This window comes from Glycine soja, chromosome 11 (assembly GCF_004193775.1).
Source record: "Glycine soja cultivar W05 chromosome 11, ASM419377v2, whole genome shotgun sequence".
In the NCBI taxonomy this organism is placed as follows: Eukaryota; Viridiplantae; Streptophyta; class Magnoliopsida; order Fabales; family Fabaceae; genus Glycine; species Glycine soja.
In genome coordinates, this window is record NC_041012.1 from 50,705,720 (window position 1) to 50,727,457 (window position 21,738).

At 34.0% G+C, this 21,738-nt stretch overlaps 1 protein-coding gene and 1 pseudogene across 2 annotated transcripts; one reads left to right on the forward strand and one right to left on the reverse strand.

The window, feature by feature from the left end:
* The first annotated feature begins 1,292 nt into the window (after positions 1-1,292).
* On the forward strand, positions 1,293-18,027 carry LOC114377035 (annotated as a pseudogene). Its single transcript, XR_003659033.1, has 6 exons — positions 1,293-3,778; positions 10,212-10,220; positions 10,313-10,337; positions 10,739-12,708; positions 15,529-17,521; positions 17,662-18,027. The product of XR_003659033.1 is annotated as an uncharacterized LOC114377035 (transcript).
* Positions 18,028-18,802: 775 nt separating this feature from the next.
* LOC114377034 lies at positions 18,803-21,638 on the reverse strand. The gene is made up of 5 exons (XM_028335415.1): positions 21,465-21,638; positions 21,205-21,305; positions 19,779-19,860; positions 19,581-19,666; positions 18,803-19,375 (listed from the first exon to the last, which is right to left on the reverse strand). The coding sequence occupies exons 1-5, from the start codon at positions 21,504-21,506 to the stop codon at positions 19,129-19,131; spliced, it is 558 nt and encodes a 185-aa protein (XP_028191216.1). The 5' UTR covers positions 21,507-21,638; the 3' UTR covers positions 18,803-19,128.
* Between the last annotated feature and the right edge of the window lie 100 nt (positions 21,639-21,738).

The window sequence follows — 21,738 nt, forward strand, 5'->3', positions numbered from 1 at the left end:
AACTATTGAATTATAAAAAACTTATTTTAATAAATTGTTTATTATTATTCCTTATCAATTAGAAAGACCAAAGGAAAAGACAAAATAGAGACCACTCCAAATTTATCTGTGGCAGAAGATGTCCAAGGGATTTAATTTTGTCTTTTATTTTTTAAAAATTAAAAATAATAAGAGTTTATTAAAAGAGATTGGATATTTATATTATATTAGTTATCAATTATAATATATTATACAAATACTGATTTTTATAATAATGATTTAAAAAAATGTATAATAAGTTTTCATTAATACTATACAAATATTCAAATTGACTATATACGAAAATTAAAATTAAAACATTTTTCCTTATCTTATTACTCTCCTAGTTTTACCTTAATTATTAATTAAAATATAATCGCTAGTCAAATGTCCTAATTTCTCTTTTCCCAGTTGTCGGTAGCCGGTGAAATTAAAGTCATATATTTATATTTTATTAGCTAATTGTTTTATAACTTTATTGTCATTTCAACATATAATATTTTAATAAGGAATTGTCGTGATTTTAACTACTCATTTTTGTATAGTTTGACTAGTAAAACTAAATTTTATATTAAAAAACATGTCAGAATATAATTTTAAAAATGTAACAAGTGGACAGAAACTGTACAGTTTTAAAAATATTATTTTATAAAACTATGCACTAACAAGTTATACGGATATATTAAGAATTTTTTTTTAGCCAAGTTGGATTGGAAAGTAAATAAAGTATAATAAATAATTATTTTTTTATAAAAATCTTATTTAATTTCAATTCTAACACATTAATTATTTGTGCCAAATTAAAAAATAATTATATTATATGCTGAGAAAAAAATTATATTTTCACATGTTATATAGTTTTTCTAAAGGAGAACTTTTATAAATTAATTAATAAAAAAGTTAATTTTAACTTAGAGATTTTTTTTAGTTTTATTTTTTTCTTAAAATTTCTTATAGAGAAGTTTGTCTAAAGAGATTCATATATGATAATATTATTAATTTTTATTATAATTATCTTAAAAGTCATAGGATGAAATGTGATTAAATAATAATGGAAAATTATTTGTTTAAATCTTTTTTAATCATAATTTATTTGTTTTACAGAACTCATTTTTTAATATATGTACACACTTTGAAAATTAAAAATATTATAAAATAAATCTTAAAAAAATATAATCATTATTTTAAACTTATCTCTTATAAATAAAAATAGAGGGAGAAATAATAATATTGCCTGATTTCCATTCCTTGGACGAAGATTCGCGTGTCACAAAATGAATGTGAATGATAAGAAAATAGCTGGAGTCTGCAGAAGCTCCATCCCTATATAACTCTCAGCACGGCTTGACCAATTACTATGCGACCTTTTTTATTTATCTCCCTTTTGTGTTTTCCCCTCTCTTGTCTTTCTTTCTGGACTTCCCCCAAACACTTTACTTGCAACGCTCACTCCTAATCAACACTTGTTTCCTTCCATTTGGTTTGGATTCAATTTCTCTCTTTATTTTGTTTTCCATGGCCCCAGTTCGTCTTACATGTTAGTTTTCTCTTTTCTCCATACGCACTTGTTTTGTTTCATATTTCCCTTGCCTCTATGGATCCAAACTTTATCATTAGCGGCTACGACTTTGATGAATCAAACCACTGGGATCTTAACGGACACTACGCCAACCTTCTCAATGATGCTTTTTCCGATGTGGGCCCACTTGGTCTTTCTCAGAATGCAATTTTGAACTCGGAGCCCTTTGTTTCATCCTCTGCTTCCGCCGCCACCGACCCCGCCGCTACCACGGCGACTTTGGCTGATCCTTCACCCGAAGAAGACACTGATTTCTCAGAAACCTTCAAGTTCATAAGTCAAATTCTCTTGGAAGAGAACTTTGAGCAGAAACCGTGTATGTGTTATGACCCTCTGACCTTGCAACACACTGAGAAATCATTCTATGAGGCTCTGGAATTGGAACCATCACTTCCTCTTTCCCCTAATCAGCACCCGCTTGAGAGCCCTGATGGGAATTCTTCTAATTCCATTTCTGATTCCGCCAATTCTCATGATTTGAAGCCTTCTTCACCCAATACACCTGTTTCTGATGCTTTGCATTCTTCTTCCCACGCGCCCTCTTTTGTTGTTCCACCCCATGCTCTGAATAAAATTAATGATGGAACCGTGGATTTGGATTCTTCCGTAACCAAGCTCTTGGCTGAAAATATTTTCAGTGATACTGACTCTATGTTGCAGTTTAAAAGAGGGTTGGAGGAGGCTAGTAAGTTTCTTCCTCGGAGGCCTCAGCTTTTCACTGGGTTGGAGAGCACCGCAGTGTCTGCAGAGCCAAAGGGAAAAGGTGTAGCTCTGAAGATGGAGAATTCAATTGGGGTGAGGAGTAGAAAGAATCATGCGCGCCAAGATGAAGAAGAAGAAGAAGAAAGAAGCAACAAGCAGTCTGCTGTGTCTGCGGTTTGTGTTGAGGAGGAGAGTGAAATATCTGAAATATTTGACAGGGTGTTGCTTAGTGTTGAAAATGTGCCACTGTGTGCTGAAAAGAATGGATCAGTGGCACAAGCTGAGAAATCGAATTTGTCTGATGGAGGGAAGGTTCGATCCAAGAGGCAAGGGAGGAAGAAGGAGACGGTGGATTTGAGGACCCTTTTGATTTTGTGTGCACAAGCTGTGTCTTCCAGTGACAACAGGACTGCTAATGAACTGTTGAAGCAGATTAGGCAGCATTCTTCTGCTTTGGGTGATGCCTCGCAGAGGTTGGCTCATTATGTGGCCAATGCTCTCGAGGCTCGCTTAGTTGGTGATGGAACTGCCACCCAAATATTTTATATGAGCTACAAGAAGTTCACTACTACTGATTTCCTGAGAGCTTACCAAGTTTTCATATCTGCTTGCCCTTTCAAGAAATTTGCACATTTCTTTGCAAATAAGATGATTATGAAAACAGCTGATGGGGCAGAAACGCTTCATATTATTGACTTTGGTATCCTCTATGGTTTCCAGTGGCCAATTCTCATAAAGTTTTTATCACGCAGACCTGGAGGCCCCCCCAAGCTGCGCATCACAGGAATAGAGTATCCCCAACCTGGCTTTCGTCCGACTGAAAGAATTGAGGAGACTGGTCGTCGTCTAGCTAAGTATTGCAAGCGTTTCAATGTTCCCTTTGAGTACAAGGCCATAGCATCGCGAAACTGGGAAACCATTCAAATTGAAGACCTCAAAATTGAGCGCAATGAGCTGCTTGCTGTGAACTGTCTGGTAAGGTTTAAGAATTTGCTTGACGAGTCAATTGAAGTGAACAGTCCCAGAAATGCTGTTCTGAATTTAATCAGGAAGATGAAACCAGATATTTTTGTTCACAGCGTAGTAAATGGATCTTATAATGCTCCTTTCTTTCTCACACGCTTCAGGGAGGCACTGTTCCATTATTCTTCAATTTACGATATGTTTGATACTCTCATATCCCGTGAAAATGAATGGAGGTTGATGCTTGAGAGAGAATTTTTGGGCCGGGAGATAATGAATGTGGTAGCATGTGAAGCTCTTGAGAGGGTTGAGAGGCCTGAGACATACAAACAATGGCAGGCTAGGAATACTAGAGCTGGTTTTAAGCAGCTCCCACTGGATAAGGAGATAATGACCAAATTTAGGGGCAAATTAAGGGAATGGTACCACAGGGATTTTGTCTTTGATGAAGATGGAAACTGGATGCTTCAAGGTTGGAAGGGTCGCATTTTGTATGCTTCAACTTGTTGGGTGCCAGCATAATGATGTGTGTGACTCAACTCTTGTTTCAGAATTCATACTGGATGGAAGGTATGATTCTAAGGATCACTGTAGATATCTAATATTTTCACTTTTATAATTCATCCTGGTTTAGTTTTGGGTTATAATCCTAGCAATGCTTGGCCGTTACTAGAACATCATGTATTATGTAACAATAAAAAGCTAATTGTGTTCTTTGGATGGTTTCAGGTCACCTTCAGCTGTTGTGAACTGTGATGAATATTCTTCCCAGGTTTGCACCAAGTGACCCTGTATAATAGTGCCAGAATTTTTCCCAGATTAGCATTAAATCCTACAATGACATGGACGCGAACATTAGGAGTCAAAATTGTTATTTACGATGCTTTTCCTTTTCTTTTCACTCTCTAACCGGCATGTACTATAGGCACTTCAGGATCCTAAGAAGTACTTAGTAAATTGGTTAAAAGGTTTTTTCATAATATCTTGTATCATTAGCTACTGATTTGATTGATTTGAAATAAGGACCTATCAAATTATTTTTTTGTTATTAATATACATATATTAAGTATATGTGCCATCAAATGCTGCAACTGAGTGGTAACACTGTGTGCTATTATGCGTGAGGTTATTATTAACCGTGGCAACACTATAAATGAAAAGAGTATATGATAAATTATAAGCGTATATGATAAATTAAAAGGTTAGACTCAGATTTTTTAATATATATATATACTTATATTATTTTTTGGATACAATTAATTTTTTTTTGAAACTATCAGACTTTGATTACACATTACTGTTCCATAATTTCTATTCTTACAATCAAGTAAGACTCTAATTACAATTTAGGTGTGAGTCATATGCTCTTTTATATTCCTCATTATTTTGATCGACTTTTCTTTTTCTTTAATTTTCCTAGTACGTTTTCATAAAATATTAAATATTTAGTGTGAAAAAGACTTTTAAAAAGTCTATCAGGTCAGACCAGACTTTTAAAAAGGTTAGACCGAGTCAAAATAAAAGCATTTGATAGGCTATAGGCGAGACTCAGGTCTCAAAGATTCATTGTAGGCTAGGCTCAAGCCTTTCAGCCTATTCCCACCCCTATTTGGAAATTAAAAAAAAATCTCATTAACTCATTTAATTCTTTTAATTTTGAATCAAAAAACAACAACTCTTCTTTGGTCCTATAAATCAATAAATATTTTTCTAAATTCTAACTCTTCATCTCTTCCCCTCTCTTTCTTTTAAAAGAAAAATTCTTTCCCTCTCTTAATCTAATAGTGACACCATCTCTCTAAAACTCTCTCTCTTTGAGTTTGTAAATACTTTTGCATTTTTATCAAATAACAATTCCTTGAATTTAGTCCAAAAAGTATAGTAAGATTTTTTTAAAAAAAATTGCCACCCGTGTTGACGATTGATCTTACCAATAATTGCTACTAATAAAATAATTTATAATTTACTTTTCATTAAAAGTGTATTTTTAAGTGGTAATATTTTTTTTTACTAACCATGATGTTAGTGTGAAATAGTCCAATCGAAAGTCATGATAAATCTTTGTGGTGTATGTTAGGTGAGTATTTCTCTTTCAATTTAATTTATTTCATACTTAAGGACAGATTAATTTTGAATCTGGACCATAATTAAATAATGTAAGTCATTATCACTTATGTCAATTGTTGTTGATCAATAATTTATTATTTAACTTTGAAAAAGTTCTCTAATTTATATATATTATAGATTATAAATATAGATACAAATATAGAAATAAATTAAAAAGAGTATATGATAAATTATAAGCGTTTAGTTACCAAGATTTGGTGTTTGAAGTAATTCTCATCAAGTTCAACTAAACATGTATTAAGTTTTCATTTTTTAACGTTTAATTATTAAAATTAGTAAAAAAATCTTTATAACATTTAAGTAGATATAGATCAAATATGACCAAATCCATATTCACTTAAAGAAATTGGATTTTAAATTTAAATTGTTTTTAGAAAAATATGAATATAAATTTAAAATCCAATTCATTAAACTAAACATGGATTAGATTCTTAAAAATTCAATCCATGCACACCCCTTTGCAACCAATGCATGTTTGGTTGCAGACGTAAATTTCCACGCTCCATATGTTAGTTTCCATGTTTTTTCAAAATAGACATGGTTTTAGGACGTGTTTCCAAATACGCTGTAAGAGAAGCTTCTACATTTGACACAAAGACAAGGCGATTTTCATAACAACGGGAATCTAAAGACAGTTTATTTTCAATTTCAACGTGAAAAGTTTTAGCAAGACAGTTGTGTGCTTTCAATTTCAAGGAATTTAGGATGGCCAGCAATTGCTTTTCTTCTTTACTTTTCTTTTATTGATGATGATGAGGCTGTTTGTTTTTTAATAATATCACTTCCATCCTAAAATAAATGCCACATCTCGAAAAAAAAAGTTGTTTTAAAATAAGTGACACATCTCATTTTTTAATATAACATTAATTAATTTTTTTTATAAATACTTCTAATAAATATTAATTTAGTTTTTGAATCTAATAATAATGTTATTTTTATTTATTTAATAAAGTTAATTTTATAAAATTATTATTCATTTTCATCAAAATTCAAATAAATTAGATTCGGATGGCTCACTAGACTAGAAAAGCTCCCAAGACTCAAACAATATTTATAAAAATACTAAATTATCTACCAATAAAATTTTTATTTCCACAGTGAGAATCGAATCTATGTTTTTTTGAAATATGAATGTGTTTCTTATCCTCTGAGTCAATCTTTATTGATTTTTGTTAATGTTCCTGAGAAAATATGAAGAATCAATTTTAATAATTGATTCTATAATTCTATTACTCCTATCTAAAAAAATCTGCTCAGCATCTTACTTTAAAAATAAAGTTTTTTTCAATTACTAATGAACAAATCAACAATCAATATTATATGCACATGCACATGGATAATAAATCATGCATATGATAAAATATCAACTACTGATTAAAATTGTTTGTATCAAATAATCTACTATAGAGAATTCAAATCCTATCCAAAATCATGGTCTTGCTAACGCATACATAGGACGTATTCTCTAGATCGAGATATATATTTCCTAAATTCCTTGAGTGCGTGGCTCTTATATATATATATATATATGTGTGTGTGTGTGTGTGTGTGTGTGTTTTTTGTTGCTCGTGATGGATTGGCTTTCTTGAACGTAGCTTTCCCCCGTCCCATGATTGTTATGATTGATATTTTCTTTCCACTTTGTTGTTGTTAGTGCTGGACGACACATTTTGATCTCATGGTCATGGGGGCATGCATCTGTCGTGAAAAGGATTAAGCATGGCAGTGTGGGTAATTTGATTTGATCTAATTTCTTAATTATTACACTAAGTGCTGTTAGGTGCAATCCATGTTGGAAACTCATATTCAAGGGCACATTTATGAGAGTTCTTAGTTTAAAATTTCTTGTCCTTGTCTCATTCAACCAAATGATCACTTTATTTTAAGAATAAAAAAGAACAGTCAAGATCGACTTCTTGTCCAGGTTCTTAGGTTATAGCATTTGAATCAATCATTCAATCAAGGACCGAAGTGACTGCTTGGAGTGTTTTCAGGTAGGCAGTCTCATCATGAGATGCATTGTGGACGTTAGTTAGGGAATAATCGCTTCATCCATCCCTCAAGATAAATTATAGCCATATATTCTAATTCTAATGTAGATTCGATATTTCATTTGTCTAAAAAATGTAGATTCGATTCGTTGCAAAAAGGAAACTGCTATCTTGGAGGTATACGATATTTTTTACTATTTAGTAATTTTTATTAACTCGAAAACTCGAATAAGATTCTCTTTCGTAAAAGTATTTATAATCTCATAAAAATTTCAAATTATTGATATAATCAGTATGCAGGCAGATTAGTGATGAGGTTCTCCAGATTGACCCGTTGGTATTAAAGATGCGTTCCTTGCCTTACCTCAGCTCGTAGAGTTCAAACTTTTAAGTTAGAATTAATTCTCCTAAGTGAACATAAGTTGATATGTGAAATATCCTCTTGATTAGGAAAATTATTCATAGAAACTCGATATGTATGTTATTAGACACCGAATAAAAAATCAGAAAAATATAAATGTTAATATAATGTGATAAAAATAAAAGAGATGGAGAAAAATGATGAGTACTTAATTAGGTGTTAAAAAAAATGAGAGTGTAAATATTGTTGCTCATTTTCACAAAATTATTCATAGAAGCTTCTATTTTATTTCATTACAGTCACCGTTGTAATCGGACAAAATTGTAGCTATCTTTTTTTAGATATGGAAAAATAAAACACTAGTGGTAAAGCTAGTGTGTTGGTTGAATGTTTTCTCATGATGCAGAAATTATTAATTGATTTTGGCATCCATATAAAAGGAGAAACAAAACAAAGAGAAAGTCAACACAGATCAAGGGGGCTGTATCTGGATTTATCTTACACTTTATTAAAGCATAGTAGGACATAGTTGAAGTTTCAAAGGGACGTCATATAACATGAACCGCGTCAAAATCATTATGTTATTATGCATAGAAAAACAATAATAAGAAAAACTTTGCTTTGAATGTTCCCTTTTTCTATAAGATACGTTGTCAACCAATGCCTTTTCTTTTGCCTGAGATGTTGAGGACAAGTCGATTACTACACCATGGGGTGGAATCATGGGACGCAAGAAAACATAGAATATTAATTCGAGCGCGTTCACATTGAAAAATATTAGTTTAATACTCTAATACGAATGCAAACTCATACAAAAGAGTTATATATATATAATACGACTCAGTTAAAACACTTATAAAAAATATGAGAACAATTAATAATAATTATTATATTATGATTAAAAATAATAAATAGTTAAGATTAAAATATTTAAAAATTAAAATTAAAATCTAATATAACCATTGAATTTCTAAAAGATTCATCAAATAAATCAATTTTTAAAATATCTTAATTATCGTTAATTCATCATCATGACTACTATCACTTTTGTTGTCATAATCGTCGTCATTGTCACCATCGTTGTCGTCGTCGTGGTTTGCAATGATGGTGGTGACAATTGATAATAATGATGGTGGTAGCGATAACCGTGTGATGACTGCAACGGTGGTCATAATGGTGGTGACGACAGTTACACTGATGATTATGGTGGTGGAGGTGATGATAGTTGATGACAATGATGGTGACAGCGAGAGACAACCAAGGTTGTGGTAGTGCCGTCAATGACAATCATGATGATGATAAATTAATTGAGATATTTTAGAGAATGATGATTAATATCTTTATAGATTTATTTGCTTTTTTTGTTAATCTTTTAGATATTTGATGATTTTAATTTAAAATTTTAAATATTTTAATTTTAATTATCTTTTATGTTTAATCTTAATAAGATGATTATTATTTGTTGTTTTTATGTTCTCACTAGAGTATGCTAACAATTATCTTTTTTTCTCTTTTTCTTTTATTTATAAAAAAATATATAAATAAAAATCTCTTTAGGAAAGGGATGTGTTGAATGACTAGAGGTCAAGGATTCACCTGCAATCCTGCATGTCGCCACATGTGTACTTTTGACTGCTTCGCATGGTTTGGTGACTAGGAATTCTTTGTTTATTTATTATTTTAATTTACAACTTATATTCATGGAATGGAGACTGGATAACATAACACTTAGCACTTATATCTCCCGTGTGGGTGACAGTGACTACTACTAGCCATGCCCGACCATCATTTTCCTTTTATCAGCAACCTATGCTGAATTAAAGAAATTGTGCAATTTGTGGGTGACACGTGAATTTTAATGCTGTATATAAAAAATATTTTTCTCAACTTTAGTTTTTTATAGTATGGATATGGATTTTGACCATGTTATTTAGTAAGCATTAACAGTTTTTAATTAAAAATAGTTATAACATTTAAAAATGATTATTCATATGCATTGTAAAATAAAATCACATTTGCGTTATTTAAGTTGAAAATTGTGTGTGGGCAATGCATTACAAAAGCTAATTAACTTGGCAAAATCATTCAAAAAAATAATTTTGATTATATACACATGATTTTAGAAGTGCAAATAGTTAAATACATGTAAAAAAAATTGTTTATGGGACATTTCGATAAAGATATAATTAACATAATTTGTTACATACTTTTTCTATCATGTATGTATTTTTTTTTGGTACAATATCATTATTTTAAAGTCAAACATATAATATTTAAAAATAATTTTTCGTGTGTATTTGGTGCAGAAATTAAAGTTGTTTTTTTGGTGCGTATTTGGCTAAAAGCCCAAACTAGAAATTAGGAGGAAAAGTGGCAGTTATGGCTGAATCAGATCCTATAAGAACCTCTCCAAAGGATATGTAAACATTATTTTATGTATTTAGGGATTTTATCTCATAATGCACATAAGATATGCTTTGTCTACGTTAAAGTAGTACCAAATGGAGCTTGGCGGCTTTGACTGTCCTTCCTTAATACAAAAACAATGCATCATTTTATAAGAAAAGGTAGGACCGCATATCACCGAACCGTGTCGGTTACACTTCAGTTGGAGATTTTCTGAGAGTTTACGAGATACTCTGCAACAAAACTTGTACTTGGTTTGTCCCTAGTTAGTTTCATTCATCAGGGTCTATATCATGTTTTTACTCTAATAGATTTTCTTTTATTCCTTTCTTATGATGAATATAATGATTATCATCACTAGAGGCATCTAGCTAGCTATTTAAATTTCTGAATCTACCCTGCTATATTATTGATTCCTAGATTATTTTTCTTACCTTGTTCATTAATTCCCATTCTTGTTTCATGTTCTGTCTTTGGTTCCGTTTCAAGTTTGATTGACAATCCTAGTCACATACTGTTGACTTCTTAGAAACATTTTTCTGATATTCTTGTTAGTGTTCAACATCTCTTCTTATAAACATTCTTCTTGAGTGCAACATTTCGGTGGTACTATCTCTGTGTTTTCAAATCAGAACCAAGTAGCGAAGGGGTTTGAGTTTGTTGATTCATCTTCCCCTTCTTCCGGCACAAGCTCAAGTGGAGAATCCATGGAGTTTACTAAGTATTCAAATCCCATCCTCAGATACATAAGCGACATCCTCATGGATGAGGAAGATGACTTGGAGCGCAGACCCTGCATGTTGCAGGATTGTTTGAGACTCCAGGCTGCTGAAAAATCCTTCCATGATGTCCTTCTCCATCAAAAGCCTTCTCCTTTCCGTGATGAAAGCGTTGGCATCATACATTCTGATGAAATTTTTGGTCGCACTCCAAGTTTTTAGAGCAATGGCAGCTGCACCACTGATAATTCATGTGAGTCTAACTTGGTCAACGGTGTGAGTGAATTTAATTCTTCTTTCCTACAACTAGAAACCCCTCTAGTTGATTCCCCAGATGCAGTTCCTGATCCTCCATTTGGGGAGTCACGTCCTATTGGTTATTTTCTTGATGGAACCTGGAATCTCTTTCAGTCTCATACAAAGATGGTAGAAAAGGGTTCTTCAGCTTCAGCACTAAGAGAAAAGAGAAACCATCAGATGGATGATTATGAGTCTCATGAACAGGAAGCAAGAAAAGGCAGCAAGGTTTCAGCTGTCTTTTATGACGAGTCAGAGCCACCAGAGATCTTAGATGAGGTGCTGCTTTATCAAACCGGAAGAAGTCAACCACTCTATAGTTCTCCTACTGAGCCATCACAAACTCAAAGGGTTGATTTAGGAAGGTCCAGTGGAAAGGAAGCACGTGCACGTTCAAAGGAAGTGTCCTCCAATACTGAGACAGCTATAGATTTATGGACCCTTCTGACTCAATGTGCACAAGCAGTGGCAAACTATGACCAAAGAAATGCAAATGAATTACTCAGCCAGATTAGGCAACACTCTTCACCTTATGGGAATGGACTTCAGCGTTTGGCTCATTATTTTTCCAATGGACTTCAGATAAGATTGGCTGCTGGGACCCCATCATATATGCCTCTAGAAGTGGCAACTGCTGCTGATATGTTGAAAGCTTACAAACTATTTGTTACATCCTCTCCTTTGCAGAGGTTGACAAACTATTTGACAACCAAGTCAATCATTAGTCTTGTGAAAAATGAGAGCAGCGTCCATATTATTGACTTTGGTATTTGCTATGGTTTTCAGTGGCCGTGCCTTATCAAGAAGCTCTCAGATAGGCTTGGTGATCGTCCAAGGCTTCGTATAACAGGAATTGATCTTCCTCAGCCGGGTTTTCGGCCTAAAGAAAGGGTCGAGGAGACCGGGCGGCGTTTGGTAAACTTCTGCAAGAAGTTCAATGTCTCTTTTGAATACAATTGCCTTGCACAAAAAGGGAAACAATAAGACTTGCAGATCTCAAGATAGAAAGGAATGAAGTAACTGTTTAGCTGCTTCTACCGGCTGAAGAACTTGCCTGATGAGACTGTGGATGTGAAGTGTCCAAGAGATGCTGTGTTGAGGTTGATAAGGAGGATCAATCCAAACATGTTCATCCATGGGGTGGTCAATGGTACCTATAGTGCACCCTTTTTCCTTACTAGGTTCAGGGAAGCACTTCACCACTTCTCATCACTGTTTGATGTGTATGAGGCTAATGTGCCTCGTGAAGACACGCAAAGAGTGATGCTGGAGAAAAGGTTGTTTGGAAGGGATGCCATCAATGTTATAGCGTGTGAAGGGGCTGAGAGGGTTGAGAGACCGGAGACCTATAAGCAGTGGCAGGTTAGGAATCAGAGAGCTGGTTTCGAGCAAGTCCCTTTGGATCCTCAGTTAGTGGTTGATGCTACGGATATTGTGAAGAGGGAATATCACGAAGATTTTGTAGTGGCTGAGAATGACAAGTGGGTTTTTCTGGGGCGGAAAGGGCGTATTCTGAATGCCATTTCTGCATGGACTCCTGATTAAGCATTGTCCAGAAAGTGTCTTGTAACTGGAAATGCAATAATCTTCTCTCTGCTATTTCTTTTTCTCCATTTGATTTCGCATTTTTGATATTGCTGTTCTATTTACTTCCTGGCTTGTATGAGTCGTATTGTAAGGAAAGGCAGAAGAAGAAAAAAAGAAAAAAAAAAAAAGACACCACATAGGAGACCAAATCTAGTAAATCATAGGAACAAATCAAACAGCAGCTACATTTGACTAAAAGTAGCATACAATACTGTCTCGATTATGAATTAGATAAGGACATATTCATTAATGAGCCACGTTTTGCACTGTCTTCTGTGAGAAATAAGTCAGCCTTCACAATCTGCTCCTCAATTCTGCACTACAAACTGTATTGTCTGTTTTGCTTGTTTGTTGTAAATAATAAGAGCTTTCCCAGTTAAGTTAATTTATCAATGACTCGCACCATTTCAAAAGGCTTTCAATAAAAGTTGTGGGGTTTCCACAAACTAGTCCAATCTAGCGAATGCACAAATCCACCCTTGCTAGCTTTGATTGCATGCAGCATTACTTTAATTTCAACTTCAGTTTGACTGGTATGGTATCCCTATTTCTCTACAAGTTTTACAAAAAGGTCTCAAGTCTGAATCGTCATTTGGAAGCCAACTCAAATCTTGTCCATTGATGTACGCAACACACAATTTCGCATCAAGGGATAATTGGCTGATGAATCCTTTCTGAGATCAAAATAGCAAATAAAAAAGTACGAAAAGAGAGGTTCAAAATTATAGGGTTTACAGAAATGAATTAATATTTCACTTGTAACCACGTTACATTTTAATATCATAACATATTTGATAGATAAAAGCAAATTTCCAAAAACCAACAGTTTCACAAAATACAACATATAATGATAAAAAAGCAAAGTCACCAGGCTTTGTTTTAGCCCTTTAATCTCAAAGCATTCAATCTAAACCAGCAGGTAAAACACTGATATATCCAATTTAGAATCGTGTGGATCGTGGCCTCCTCCAAACCTCCACACCTTTTGCACATGTTGGCACATTCTGGACCTTCCACAGAAAAGCTATTTTCTCTGAAACAATGCAAACAGAATCGAATTAAAATTCACTTTCAGAAAGTCATCGTCTGAGGAAATTTTACAATAGTTGTCCTTAAAAAAAGACCAAGCCATGAGGAACATTTAGACAGTAAAACCATAAATAGAGAACCTTCAGACTTCAGACCCTTGATGAGGGAAAAAGAAACAAAATCAAATATTCACAATCACGTGGAAGTTTAGTCAAATATATATAAAGTACAATAGTTTTTTTTATTCTAATTAAACATATTAGGTACAATATTTTTTTAAAATCTTTTTATCATTTTATTTTGAAAAAATATTAAATTAATAATAAAACAATAAAAATTATATGCATACATGCTAAATGTTTTTTTTTAAACTACAACATTCTTTAAATAGTTCATATGACTTTCATTATAGCATGATATTTATAATGTTTATTATCTCCAATTTTAATAATTAATGTTACATATTCAAATGAATTTTTTATAGTATTTATTTAATTTAAATTCTGAATGATTAATTGATAATATATTTTATGAGTGAATATTATATATATTAGATAATTTTAAATGTTTGATTAAAGTTGAATTATTTTACAGGTTGATAGTTTTTTTAATAAAATAGCAAAAACTATTAAAATTTAAATATTAAAAAATAAACTATAAATTCATAAATATCGTATATACTGAACTATCAATAAAAATAACTATTCAATGTTCATATGTATAATATGTATAAGTATGTCAAACGTATCCTTAAAAAAAACATGTCAAATGTATTACCAAATAAAATCATATTTGCATCATTTAAGTTGTAAATTATGTGGGAAATTTAATTTTTAAAATATCAAAAATTAATTTTGATTATACAATATGTTATTATTCTAGATAATATTGAACTTATATCTTTCAAATAAGGTCTGATGATTGTGTTTTATATCGTGGATAAAAAAACATGATTGAAAAAGTCTTTACTCAAAGATTAGATTAATTATTAAATATTTCATATCATTATCAATGATAAAAAAAAATTATTACACATTTAAATAAATTTTAATTAATATAACTTAATACATACTTTTTTTACTAGCTATTTCACACAAATATCATGGTGAGAGGAAAAGAAAGAAAGAAAAAGAGTGTTTATTAAATATTTAAATAGATATAATATAATTAAATCTTTTGTTTAGGGATAAAAAAATTGTATTATCTCTATGTTGTAATGCTGGAAAGATATAAGAGTATGCTAATCTACATTAAAATATAGTCTTAAAAGTGGCTTGGCGGCTTTGACTCTCCTTCCCAGAACCTTCCTTAGTTAAAAATAAAAAATGGATCATTTTATAAATTCTATATAACAAAGGTGCGACCCCTTATCATCCAAGAGTGTTGGTTACACTTGGATCAGTTGGAGATTGTCTGAGTCTACGAGTTACTACTTGGTTTGGTTTGCCCTGGTTAGATTCATCATCAGGTTCCATAGTTATATGCTCTAATTGATTCACCTTCATTCTTTTCTTATGTTGTATAAAATGATTATCATCACTAGAGGCAGATATTTCGATTTCTGAATCTTGCCTGCTATTAATATTGTATTGATCTCTTTTCGGTCATCTGATCCAGTTCCTTTTTCTGTTTCTTGCTCTGTCGTTGGTTCCGTGCAAAGTTTCATTGACATTCCTAGTCAATTATTGTTGACTTCATAGAAACAATTTTCACCTCTTGAGGTACATGTCTTCTAATTTCTTGGTCGAGTTCAACATGAACTCTCTTGTGCAAAACTTTGGTGGTCCTATCTCAGTATTTTCAAATCAGGACCAAGTAGAGAAGGGGTTTGACTTTGAGTTTGATGATTCATCTTCCCCTTCTTCCGGCACAAGCTCAGGTGGAGAATCCACAGAGGTAACCAAATATTCCAACCCAATCCTCAGATACATAAGCGACATACTCATGGACGAGGAAGACGACTTGGAGCGCAAACCCTGCATGTTGCAGGAATGTTTGAGACTCCAGGCTGCTGAAAAATCCTTCCATGATGCCCTTCTCCATCAAAACCCTTCTTCTTGTTTCTCTGATGAAAATTATGGTCGCACTGTTAGCTTTGAGAGCTGCACCACTGATAATTCATGTGAGTCTGAATTGGTCAACGGTGTTGGTGAATTTGATTCTTCTTTCTTACAACTACAAACCCCTCTGGTTCATGATCCATTTGGGGAGTCACAAGCTGCTGGCTATTTTCATGACGGAACCTGGAATCTCTTCCAGTCTCAGTCTCAGACCAAGCCACTGATGGTGGAAGAGGGTTCTTCAGCTTCAGCACCAAGAGAAAAGAGAAGCCATGGGATGGATGATTATGCTTCTCATGAACAGGAAGGGAGAAGAGGCAGCAAGGTTTCAGCCGTCTTTTCGGACGAGTCAGAGTCACCAGAGATCTTAGATGAGGTGCTGCTTTGTCAATCTGGAAGAAGCCAAGCCCTCCTTTGTGCTGCTACTGAACCATCACAAAGTGTTGATTTAGGAGGGTCCAATGGAAAGGCGACACGATCACGTTCAAAGAAAGTGTCTGCCAAAGCCGGTACAGCTGTAGATTTATGGACCCTTCTAACTCAATGTGCACAGGCCGTGGCAAGCTTTGACCAAAGGAACGCAAATGACTTACTCAGCCAGATTAGGCAACACTCTTCAGCTTTTGGGGATGGACTTCAGCGTTTGGCTCATTACTTTGCCAATGGCCTTCAGATAAGGTTGGCTGCTGGGACTCCATCATACACGCCCCTAGAAGGAACAACTTCCGCCGATATGTTGAAAGCTTACAAACTTTATGTTACATCCTCTCCTTTGCAGAGGTTGACAAATTATTTGGCAACCAAGACAATTGTTAGTCTTGTGGGAAATGAGGGCAGTGTTCATATTATTGATTTTGGCATTTGCTATGGTTTTCAGTGGCCTTGCCTTATCAAGAAGCTGTCAGAAAGGCATGGTGGTCCTCCGAGGCTTCGTATAACAGGAATCGAACTTCCTCAGCCGGGATTTCGGCCTGCAGAAAGGGTCGAGGAGACCGGGCGGCGTTTGGCAAACTACTGCAAGAAGTTCAAGGTACCTTTTGAATACAATTGTCTTGCACAGAAATGGGAAACTATAAAACTTGCAGATCTCAAGATAGACAGGAATGAAGTAACTGTTGTTAGCTGCTTCTACCGGCTGAAGAACTTGCCTGATGAAACTGTGGATGTGAAGTCTCCAAGAGATGCCGTGTTGAAGTTGATAAGGAGGATCAATCCAAACATGTTCATCCATGGGGTGGTCAATGGCACTTACAATGCACCCTTTTTCCTGACTCGGTTTAGGGAGGCACTCTACCACTTCTCATCACTGTTTGATATGTTTGAAGCTAATGTGCCTCGTGAAGACCCGGAAAGAGTGATGCTTGAGAATGGGTTGTTTGGAAGAGATGCCATCAATGTTATAGCGTGTGAAGGGGCTGAGAGGGTTGAGAGACCTGAGACCTATAAGCAGTGGCAGGTTAGGAACCAGAGAGCTGGGTTCAAGCAAGTCCGATTTGATCCTCAATTGGTGAATGATGAAAAAGAAATGGTGAAGAAGGAATATCAAAAAGATTTTGTGGTGGCTGAGGATGGCAAGTGGGTTTGGCTGGGGTGGAAAGGGCGTATTCTGAATGCCATTTCTGCTTGGACTCCTGCTTAAGCAATGTCCAGAAAGTGTCTTGTAACTAGTAATCTACTCTTAGGTCGGTTAATGAAAATGCAATAAACTACTATTTACTATTTTTCTTTCTCCATTTGTTTCCACATTTTTAGATATTGCTGTTCAATTCACTTCCTAGCTGGTATGGCATGACACATTTCCTTCTTTTTTTTTTTCATGAAGCACAAATTTACTACTGATGGTAAGGAATGGCAGAAGCAAAAATAAGAAAAAAGGGCACCACAATGGAAGACTAGATGTAGTAAATCATAGGAGCAAATCAAACAGAAAAACAGCAGCTACATCTGACTAAAAGTAGCTGACAATACTCTCTCAATTACGGATTAGAATTAGATAGGGGCATCTTCAATAATGTTCCACGTATTGCAATGTCTTCTGTGAGAAATCAGTCATTAGCCTTGACAATCTGCACACCATAAACAGTTTTATTTTATCAGCAAATAAACTGCACAATAAACAGTAATGTCTGTTTTGCTTATTTGTTGTAATCAGAGATTCCTTGTTAAGTTAATTTATCATTGATTCGAACCATTTCAAAAGGCCCATATAAGTGTTTTGGGGTTTCCACAAATGAGTAGTGAGCCTAGTCAGGGGCGAGGGGACTGGGGTGGCCCAAGGGGACCACGGTCACCCCTAGTTTTGGATTTGTATAAATATAATATGAGCCCCAATTTTTTAACTTATGCTTAATATTTTAAAATACAATATTTTATTTTAAAATCAAATGCCAAGTTACAATTTTTCTTTAGTATTTAACTATTGCCTCCTAATGACAAGAGAGAGTCCACCCTTGCGGACTTTGATTGAGCATTGCTTTCAACTTGAGTTTGACTTGTCCCCGTATTTCTCCACGATGTATCCAATGGTCTCAACTCTCAAGACTGAATCATCATTTAGAGCTAACTCAAATTCTTGCCCATATATGTACACAACACACCATTCATATTTTGGGGCAAGTGGTTGACCAAGCCTTTCTGAGACCAAAATAGCAAAGACAAAAGAACGAAGAGAGAAGCTCAAAATTATAGGGGTTTGCGGAAATGAATTACAGCGTGTTTGGTTTCCTATAAATCTCATTTGATCACTTGTGAAGTGAATCAAAAGGTAAAAGCTTCAACGTTTTCTTATAGATATTTTAACCTGATTTTTGACAACACACTTATTGTAAGCTACATCAAAAACATACTTACGGAGTTTTTTGTTTCGGCGTCAGTCTTGTATTCCAAAGAAGCAACAGTAAACAAGAAAGTAGACGTGATATTAGCGTACGTATGCAATGAAGTGTCCATAAACACACTAAATATTTCACTTGCAACCACGATACATTTCAATATCAAATTGTATATAATAGCTAAAAGCAAATTTCCAAAGACCGGCAGTTTCATAAAGTACAATATATGATGATAAAAAAAAAAACACTCACGAGGCTTTTGGTTTAGCCCTTTAATCTAAAAGTATTCAATCTAGATCAGCAGGTTAAATCCTGAATTTTAACAAGAAATTGTGAAGGTCTTTATACCAATGGATAAACAGCCTAACAAAACCACGACTACCGATATAAATGCCCAAGGCCTGAAACAGAACCAAACCTGGCATAATTTTTACGCTATCAAATAATCAATAAAGTCATCATCTACTTTGTTTAACACTAGATGGTCTAAGAACTTTCCAGTCCAGCTTATCTCCACTCGGTTTTTTAAAAGAGCCCAAACTATTGCTTGGCGATGAATGTTTATCATCATGATCGTTCTTCGGTGATTTGTTAGGATATTGTGCTTCATAATCAGATTGTTTCCTTTTAGCATTGCCGTTAACCTCCACAATCTTTTTGTCCATGTTGCCACATTCTGGACCTTCTACTGGAGAGCTATTTTCTCTGAAACAACATAAACAGAATCAAATTAAAAATCAGAGTCATAATCAGAGGAAATTTTTATAATAGTTGCCCATTAAATTTTTAAGAAGAAGGCCACGAGGAACATTAGAAAGTAAAACCATAGACAGAGAACCTTCAGACCCTTGATGAGGAAAAGAGAAACAAAATCAAATGTTCACATGGAAGTTTAGGCAAAGAAACCCACCTGATATTGGCATTTGCATTTTGATTTCTAGACATGGTAGTTTCAGCTGCTGGCTGATGTAGTCTTGCTTCTTCCTCATTTAATTTCTAAAATGGTAAGGCTTTTGGCATTAGAAAAGAATCAAAAGACAGAGTATGAGATCTAGATCAAGTAGGAGAGTAAAGAAACAGCTTTGAAATTCTTGATCTTCAAACTCACATCAACTAAAGGATTGAAACTTTGAAATGACATTCGACCTTTAGCTGCTCCAGGATGGGGATCACCTTCCATTATAACCACACTACATATGTGCAGAAAGTCAAAAAAAATAAAAATAGAAATATAAATAACTGAGCAGGATGAAGCAAGTAACTGCAGAAATTATACACCAAAGTTGAAAAGAAAATTTTGGCAGACACATTTTTTTATTTAACTTTGCTGTTTTACAGGGTAAGATACAGAAAGGTTTGTCTAAATTGTAAGGGCTCTATGTGAAGCAACACTAGATGCCCAGATACTTAATCCAATGTGAGTACAATACAACACAGTTACGGGGATACAGAATATTATTAAAATTTCAAGTTACATTACAGCTTATATATAGTTAGAGTGCCTTTTTAGTTTTTATACAAGTAAGAATAAATATTGAATATTAGATCTTATCATAAATAGTCAAGATTAAAGCACATACGATATGAGTTTTTAAAAATTCACATGATACAAAAATGCTTTATAAGGAGACTCAAATTAATGCATAACTACATCAGTGCATGGTGATCACAATTGAAAAAAAAACAAAAATAGTTGTAATCAACTAATCATAACAAAAGACTATAGTTACATACCTTTCCCATGCCCATTATCAGAAATTCTCTTCTCCCAATGACCATGTCACAAAATTACATATTTTCCCCAACCCTAGTCTATTCAAAAGAAGTCTGCTCTATATATTGACTACAGCCTCAAGGATATAGAGAAAGAGACTAGAGTTGTAGTCCAAATGTATTATCAGTCAATAAAATATTAAGAAAAGTAACATATTGGAGGATACTCCTTGAATGCGTATCTAGGCATATCATAAGCGTTACAGCATCGGATTTGGGTACGACACTGTTACTTAATATAACGGACATGTATATTCCACCAGTAATTACTGCATACCAGCTCACAATTTAAAAACAACAGTTTTTTAACGCCTTATTTGTTATTACCGCTCTTTCCATTAGCAAAAACCAAGATAAACTCATTCCACAACACAATCATAAATAAAATATAGAAAATTTTCAGTATCAACCTTGGGTTGCTAGCCTACAACTACAGTAATACTGCATGATGTTACATCACAAATGATTGCTACGAGGAATCTCAACTTCCAAAACCATTAATTGTTTCACTAAAATCCCAAGAGATTTGAATAGAAAACACTCGGTAAATGGCTATTGGCAGAGATACAAATGCCTAACTTCACAACTACCAACCGCCATGATTTCAATTTCACTTCTAAAATGTATCAGTCATAACAAACAAAGGCAAGTATACAATCAATATAGCAGCCTCAAAGACAAGAAGACTCAGAACTCAGACCCATGTGTGGTAAAAACTAAAATCCCTATAAATTATTTTTGAATTTAGCAAAGAAAAATACCACTTTCTAGTAACCGCAGTGGATGTGCCAACACTGACATCAGGCTTAACCTCTTCTTCTTTCTTGGTTCTCTCCTCCCTCAGAGCTGCCCTTTGCATGAACTGTCCAACATCGAAAGAGAACCAGGAACAACATCATTAGTCCCGATATTTTCACCTCTAATCTTGAATCAAACAATTTCTAGGTTAAAATATCACAAACAAGCAATGAAAACTCAACGATAACCACAAAGAGGAACGGTAGCGTTCCCTTTTATTTACCTTTAAGTTCTTCAACGTGCTTGAAAGCTCTCGCCTCGCCATTATACCTTCAATTCAACTTCCTCTTTCAAATTTTATCTCTTCCTCTTCCTGTGAACTCGACCACCAGCACCGCAACCTTAACCTAGGTCCTCTGATTTCGTTAAGGTGATTTTATTTTGTTTTGTTTGTCTCAACTGAAGACTTTAAAAAAAAGAAAACTATCGAAATGACCAACATAACCTTGAAAAGAAAAACAAAATAATGAGCCATGCACACGCGTTATAAACGGGCC